Raw genomic sequence first — 8095 nt, 5'->3', positions numbered from 1 at the left:
TGCTTCTAAGGTTATTAATATATCTTTTTATGTGAACTTCCTGTGTATACACTTCACCTTTTTGGTTGGGTGGCTGAACTTCTGTACCTGTTTTAAACAAGGAAACTAATAGATTACTAAAATTCCTCATTAATCTTTAGACTCTGTGACTAAAAAAATACTGTGGTTAGCAGATTAAAAGTCTCAAGGAAAACAGGAGTTTAGAGAAAAAGAATAAACTATTTTAAATATACATAAATATCAAATTGTCCAAATGTTTAAAGTTTGCGAAGACTGGTAAGAGGATGGAAAAGCAGGTGCTTACATATACCACTGACATGAATAAAATCAGTGTGATCTTTTTGGAGGGTGATTTGTCAGTATCAAAACTGAAAATGTATATACCCTTTGACCTGCTGTCAATGCTAGGAATCTACCCCACTAAATTACTCGCAAAAGAGTTTTATACACATAGAAAAATGTTTGCTGAAGCACTCTTTATAATAGCAAATAACCAGAAATAATCTAACCACAGCAGGGGACTAGACTAGTTAATTATGGAACATCTATAAAATAGATTATTTGTTCAAAATAACATGAACTGTGGTGACCTGTAATCTGAATATATATGACATGAAGGTACATTAGTTGGGGGGAAACAGTGCAGAACAACGTATACCAGTATGCATAGCAAGACTATAATTTTTAAAGGATAAATGTGCAGACATATGCTGATACGAATCTTTGTATTTGCTTCTGAAAGAAAACACAAGAAGCCACGAACTGCAATGGAGGAGGCTGGAGGGTAGAAGGCATTTTCTTCCTGTACCGTTTGCCTTGTCTTAACCATGTGCATGTCTTAATTCTCACAGTTATTTTTAAGGTCGACAGGGTAGTTGTTCACTTTATAACTTTGGTTTTACAAAATATTATTTTAAAGTTGAATTTTAAAACCCCAAAGTTAAAAAAAATTATTCTCTACCTTACTCGCCCCCAGAGATTATACGAGGCAACGTTTCCAACAGTTTTTTCAGAGAAGAAAGTAACTACAGCAAAAGGTGGGGAAAGGCCCAGCCCTGCTTACACCTGCCAGGCCTGACCAGGATGCCTCTCCATCACAGACCAGGTCAGTGAAACAGACCTTCAGATGCCTTTCCCTTCTTTTGGTACATCAAATGGTATCAAAGTAATCTCCCCCTGGCTCCCCTTCCCCTCCCTTTTTTGGTACTGATTCTATATGGATCACAATCAGAACAATGAGAGGTGTGGGCTATTTCTTAGTCATTGTTATGGTTTCTATACAGAACTACCAAGGGGGAAGGTTTCCAACCAGCTTCACTCTCAGGTGGGAAAGATCACTTACAAAAAGCAAAGGTGATTTTCAGGCAAGAAGTCTTAGCCTAAAGTTTTGTGATTTTTTTTTTAAGCTCCAGTTTTAATGGTTGCTCCTGCTGTAGTTTAATGGCACATGTACAAGGACGAGCCCTCTGTATGGTTCCTGAATCACGTCCCAATTGTCAATGCTGATCAGGGAAAGGGGCTACTCACCCTTAGAGGTTGTCTCTTGACGTCCCACATTTATGAAATCCCACACCCAAAAGGGCAAAATATCTGGAGGCCGGATTCAACTACGCAATGTTTTTATTTTTATTCAACTATAAGCAAATAGCAGAATTAACACAACATTCAGCAACTCCAGACCGGCTTTTCTTACAGCGAAGAGTGATCAATTTAACAGGCACAGACTTTCGGATTTCTGATGACCTCTCACTCAGCCCTGCAGCTCATCTAGATGGCCAAGCTTTAACAGCAACTCTCTCCCTATTGCGGCCAAGCTTTAACAGCAACTCTCTCCCTACTGCTTTTTTCAGTATTGCTCTTTAAAGGAGCCAGAGCAGGACACTGACACCCAATAACCAGCCTGAAATGTATCACGTGGGGGGCTAGCGGACGTGCCGGCCCCTGGGCCCCTGGTTGTCTTCGTGAGAGACAGGGCTGTGAAAACACATGCCAGAAGATGCCGTCACAGACAATCCTGGGCTCGGGCTCACAAAGGCAGAGGCAATCAACCTTTTCTTTTTTTCAGCCTCCCTTAAAGATTCTTTGATGCTCTGTTCTAATACTGCAGACCTGGTCTTTTTACCAGAATTTTTTTCTTCTAAGTCTGGGTTGTTATTCTTATATTAACATTTTGATGACCCCATCCTAGTACCAAAATATCCCCCACCAAAACGGAGTTCAAACTTGATCAAAACGTAAACCCCCTAGAATTACAGAGGACAGGCAGAAGGAAAAGTCACCCTAAACCTAAATCTGCCCGCTCAGGGCCCAGGCAGGGGGAAGGGGAGAAATCTACATGCATCACTAAACTGAAACACTGCTTGGGAACTCTGGGACCGTGTCCATCTCCTGGCTTTCCTCTACTTCCCAGACAGCTGCTCGTACAGTTTGGGCACATAGTCATCCCATTCGGCCTGGTAACACGTGCCGGCCACCGGAGCCCCGAGCTCGTACTTTTTGCGGAAATTCGCCACCTTGAATTTGCCACGGTGGTCTCCAGATCGGTTGCTGAGAATGGGCTCATCACACTTCAGTGGCCTGTCCTGCTCGTAAACCAGCCAGACGTAGCGGTGAAGGCCTGGAGGGAGAGGCGGGAGGGAAGACGTACACACAGCTAGGCATGTGAGAGGGAGACATCACCCATTTTCGGGGAATGCACCAACTTGGAGGGACCCAGACCACCCCATTTATGAGAGGGACCTAAGTCCACTGCAGCTTTATTCACAATAGCCCAGAGAAGAAAGCACCCCAAATGTCCATGGATGAACGAATGGATAAACAAAATATAGTATATACGTATGATGGAATATTATTCAGCCTTGAAAAAAGAAGGAAATCCTGCCCCATGCTACCACGTGGATGAGTCTTGGTATGGATCTGCATATGGCATGGAACTTATATGGAGCTACTGAAACTTTCCTATACTGCTGATTAGAGTGTAGAAATTTTCAACCATTTTGGATTTCTATGACCCAACAATTCTACTCCTAAGTATTTACCCAAGGGAAATGGAAACATGCCCAGAAAAGGACAAGAGTGTAAACAACAGCTTTATTCATAATATCCAAACACTGGAAACACAACCCAAATGTCCAGGGAATGGCTACACAAACTGTGGTATATTCGCACAATGGAATACCACTTGGCAATGAAAAGGAAAAAGCTACTACCTTGAGTCCAAGAGACCAGTCACCGAAAACAAATGCATACTGCATGACACCATTTATAATACAACAACAGCAAGAGTAATCCATAGAAAGGAGTCAGAAAATAATTAGCTCTGGGGTAATTTAACTTAAAAGATGCCTTAAGAACTTTCTGGGGTGACAAAACTATCCTACATCCTGTTTTCCATGGTGCTCACACGGATGTGTGCATTGGTCAATGTTCACTGACTAAACCCTTCTGATCTGTGTGTTTTATTATACGTAAGTTATACCTGACTAAACAAATACGAAAAAGAAAAAAGTGAGTTACTGAAGCTCTTTTTGTTAATGAGAACACAGCTCCTGCTTGAGAGAACTGCTTTATTCTCATGGGTGTATCTTCCATAATTAAACTGCCTAATGCAGTTTTATAACTGCCCCAGAAAACTTAAGAGATACCTGGGAAAGCTGTCCCTCTCCCATCCTCTTATGAATGCATGAGAGGGCCTGGAGCCATCTGAAGTTTCTGGGCCTAAAGATAAAACACAAGGTCCCTTGTCGGGGGCCTTATACCTCTTCAGAGTAACTCATGGCTGGACAACGTGTACAAGAGCAAGTGTTCTGCCGTGCTCCACTTCCCTTGCTTCAGGAAATGGAAACACCTGTAATGCATGACAGGCAATAACAGTGCATCTCCCACTGTTAGCCTAGGCAGCACTTACCCACCTTGGAGAGGTTCAATACAGTATTCTCTCTCTCTCTCCTTACATATATAATACATAACCTAAGGCAATACATTATGTGTGTGTATCTTCAATACAGTCCTTAGTAACCAAATCTTTTCAAGATACCACACTAGATTTTCGATAGAAAGACGAAATGACAAAAAAGCCAATTTTTTATAATTAATTTGGAAACTATGACCATTTCTGAGACCTTTCATGGGAACTAGAAACTCAACCCACAGGGCAAAGGCTGAATATGGAATTTAGCTGATTTAACTGTTTAATCCACGTGTAGCTCCCCTGGGAAGTTGTTCTCAGCATTCTGCAACATTGCTTCCTTGGTATCTCTTCACCAACTTCCCTGCTTGCTAAAGGCCTGACAGCTGAGAGGCAGCGCTAAAAGAACATCCATCTAACTGGTACTCAAGGCTCTAGCCACCTGACACTACAGCAGGTCTGAGCGTCCCTGACAGGCAGTTGCCTTAGAGGGGAACCGAGTTGCCTAAAGTCTCCACTAGGGTAAGGGCTCTCATAAATAAAAATAAAACTCTAAGAACCAGACTAAAATTTTGTAGCACTTTAGGCCAATCCTGATGTCCCCACCCATCTCCCTCCAAAAGCAGCCTTTACTGACCTGTGCCCTTGGGAGGCCCAGAGCCCACATAATCAGAGAGGACCGTGCCACTGCTGATGTCGTTGCCCTTCATGTTGACCACCAGGAAATGGTGCCATTCCCTACATGGAGGAACAGAGGACCATCAGCACCGCAGGAAGTTATTATGCACGCATGGGCGCAGCCAGCAAATGTGCAGCACGCACTGCTCCACACCAGGATGCGGTGACAGACAAGACAGATGGCCCCACCTTCTCGGCCAGAGCAAACCTTACATGCCAGCAGAGAGGACCCAGCCACTCCCTCCCTCCTTCCGACTCTCTAGGGCAGGGGTCAGCACACTTCTGTGAAGGGCCAGACAGTAAATGTTTTAGGCTTTGTGCAACACACTGTCTCTATCACAACTACTCAACTCTGCAGCTGTAGCCTGAAAGCAGCCACAGACAGGACATCAATAAATTATCGTGGCTGGGTTCCAACAAAACTTTGTTTAGGGACACCAAAATCTGAATTTCATGTAATCTCCACATGTCACAAAGTATTATTGTTCTTCAATTTTTTTCCCCCATTCATTTAAAAATGTTAAAGTCATTCTCAGCTCATGGGGCTGTACAAAAAAAGGTCTCGGGCAGATCTAGCTCTTGGCTATAGATTCTAGACTTTTGTTCTAGGGAGTGAAAGGGAGGAAAATGCACACTCAGGCTTAAGCATGGACGTGAACACCCCAAATCGGGTCTATTTCTGCCACCACAGCATGTCCAGTAAGGGACTTACACAGTGCAAGAAGCACTGGGTCACATGTGGATGACTTGCTGTTTCCCATCTTTCCCCAACTTGCCTGTATTTGGGGTCCTTCCTGCTGGGAGCATCCGGGTCTGTCAAGACCAAGGTATACAGTTTACCTGGATCGAGGCCATCCCACGCAATGCTGGTGGGCCGGTTCTTAACCTGTAGGAAGGAACAGATTTGGAGTTTAAGTCAGAAATGTCGAAGAAACCAATACTTTCTTTGACCTCAGATTCCTTAAAGGTCAAGCACAGTAAATTATTAATTAAAGCTCAAGTATATCGACTCTATTAAGAGTGAGGATGTGACATTTAATATACATTATTTATTTTAGTCCCAACAACAATATGGGGCTAGTAGACTTAGAAAGACGATGGGTCAGGATTTCAACGCTCGTGCTGACTGCAACCTTACATTACCTGGAATGACAGGATCTCTAGATTGGTGACCACGTTACCTGGGGCCTGCTAAAGTGAAATCTGAATTAACGAGATATTTAAAAGAGCAGAGAAAATGAGAAAACCAAGGTGGGCAGACGTGGACAGTGAGTCTGGAAAGAGAGGCTGCGAGATGGGCACTTTAAACACCCAAAACAATAAACTCTGTAAACGTCTAAACCAATAAACTATCTGGGAACTGTTTATTCGCACTGTTGCTCCAGAGGTTCGGAACCAAAAACTCGCCACGGCGTCGGGCACCTAGTTTCCCCACTTGCAGCAGCCAGGACCTGGTTAGGCCTCAGCCGTGGGCGCTCAGAAGCCAAACAGTAAAACAAGGCCGTTTACCCTCGAGCCTTCCAGCTGCAGAACGCATTTACCTTTGGGGCGGCTTCACGCTACTGGGAAGAATCTCTGGGCATTGCTGCTCACCGCTGCTCACTGCTTACATAATGCGTCATATGCCCTCGGGTGGGGCTTTTACTTCCCAAATTGAGGCCTAAATTCCTGAGCACCGAGGGGAGGCTCTGGGGACGTGTGGGCGGCCACTCCCCACTCCCTCCAGGGAACGGCGCCCTCCCCTCCCCTGCGCAGCGATCTGGGCCGTTTCGAGGCCTATGCCACTGCCGGCGCCTCGAAGTCCCGGGAAAACGGATCAATTTCTTCCGAAGCCGAGCCCCGCCTGCCACGTGCCGGGTTCCCAGGGCTGGGTGGGGGGAGGGGGCGGTCAGAAGGCCTGCGGCTTGGGCACCGCGACCCCCTTCCCTCGGTTGATCCGGCGCACGGAGGCCGGAACGTCCCTCCCCACCTCCACTGGGTCCCCGCCCCTCCGACCTGAGAGACTCTGAGCCTCCAGTAGCTGCACCCCCGCCGCCCTTGGGTACCTGGGTGGGTGTCAGCACTTTGCCCAGCTCGTCAACCTCCGCACCGCCGTATTTGACCTGCAGCGGATGCTGCGGCCTCTCGTCCACTTCCTGCAGGCTCAAAGGCCCGGACCACTTGCTGAGGTCCACCGGCATCGCGAAACCGAGAGGGTCGGACAGCAAGGAAAGCTGCGGGAGGACTCACGCAGGGTAACTGCCCAGCCTCCCAGCAGCCTACAAGCTGTACCGAGGCAACGCAGGCACTACGGCCAGGGAGCGCATGCGCCAGAGCCACCGCCCCGCCCTGCCCCGCTTCTCCAGTCACCGGCGAGGACGGGCCCCACGCTGCTCTCTGATTGGCCGAACCCAGTAGCGCGGGTCCTGTAGCGCTCCCGGGTCAATGCAGCAGCTTTGGTCTTTCTTTTTGCGGAGGGGGAATGTGCCGCCTGCCGCTGGCGGAGTTCCCAAGAACTGTGGCTGGGCTTGCAAGACTGTTGTTTCAAGAACTGCAATTGAGCTACCATTAATTTTTTTAACCTTTTTGCATGATTCTTTGCTCTACTTTCTAAATGCAGAAATGGTATGGTCTTGCTTTTCTCTTGCACTTCTTAAAACAACCTCATTGCCCCGCCTCCTGGTATTTTCGCGCATGCTCACTGGTTTCCGTAACGGCCAGGAGAGGGCCTGGGGGAACTTTTGAGCGTTGTTCTCAACGGGTAAATATATTTGCACATATATTTGATCTCCCTATCCCCACTTGCTCTAGACAAGGTTCTTGGGAAATTTTTTTTTTGAGAATTTTTTTTTTTAAACTTGCAAAACAAGGAATGTTGCTGACCATCCAGTTTTAAAAGGATGAAGTCAGCCACTGCAGTCCCTGACCTACAACACACCCTGAAAGGCATTCAGGACAAGAACAGGATGATGCACTGTGTGCCCTGAGAAAAAAAAGGCAAAATCCTTAGATCTTAGATATATTCTAGGAGAATTTTTAAATGAATCCAGATTCTTGCATCTTTCCATACTTAAAAAGCACTAAAATCATGAACTGAGATATCTGCTCCTAATGACTAGCATCAATCTTCTACCAACATGTATGCTTGATTGCATGTACCCCTTAGCCAAAATCATATATATACTGGCCTCTCCCTCTTCCTCTTCGAAGCAGTTCCTCGGAGCTATTTGAGAGGCTGTCTCCCAGGCTGTAGTCCTCAGTAAGACACAGAATAAAACTCAACTTCCAACTCTTGTGCTTTTTTTTTTTTTTTTCGGTCGACAAACCATAGTTACTATTCCTACTTTGTTGACAAGTGGCTCTGTCTCAAAACTGCTCTCATTGTAGCCACCAAATGCTTTCTTTTTCTAAATATGATGGGCACTATTTAATACTCCTTATCTAATTTGACCTTAGGAGAGCTTTTGACATTGATAGCTACCCCCCAGGGAATAAAAAGTTGTCTGTTGTTTTTATTTCCTATTAGGAAAT

At 45.7% G+C, this 8095-nt stretch overlaps 1 protein-coding gene across 1 annotated transcript; it reads right to left on the bottom strand.

The window, feature by feature from the left end:
- Window positions 1-1602: 1602 nt before the first annotated feature.
- On the bottom strand, window positions 1603-6895 carry PEBP1 (phosphatidylethanolamine binding protein 1). Its single transcript, XM_030860402.3, has 4 exons — window positions 6631-6895; window positions 5362-5471; window positions 4545-4645; window positions 1603-2617 (listed from the first exon to the last, which is right to left on the bottom strand). The coding sequence occupies exons 1-4, from the start codon at window positions 6763-6765 to the stop codon at window positions 2400-2402; spliced, it is 564 nt and encodes a 187-aa protein (XP_030716262.1). The 5' UTR covers window positions 6766-6895; the 3' UTR covers window positions 1603-2399.
- Between the last annotated feature and the right edge of the window lie 1200 nt (window positions 6896-8095).

This window comes from Globicephala melas, chromosome 13, assembly GCF_963455315.2.
Source record: "Globicephala melas chromosome 13, mGloMel1.2, whole genome shotgun sequence".
Taxonomy (NCBI): Eukaryota; Metazoa; Chordata; class Mammalia; order Artiodactyla; family Delphinidae; genus Globicephala; species Globicephala melas.
The sequence above is the reverse complement of the archived record's forward strand: the minus strand, read 5'-3'. Positions and strand labels throughout refer to the sequence as shown.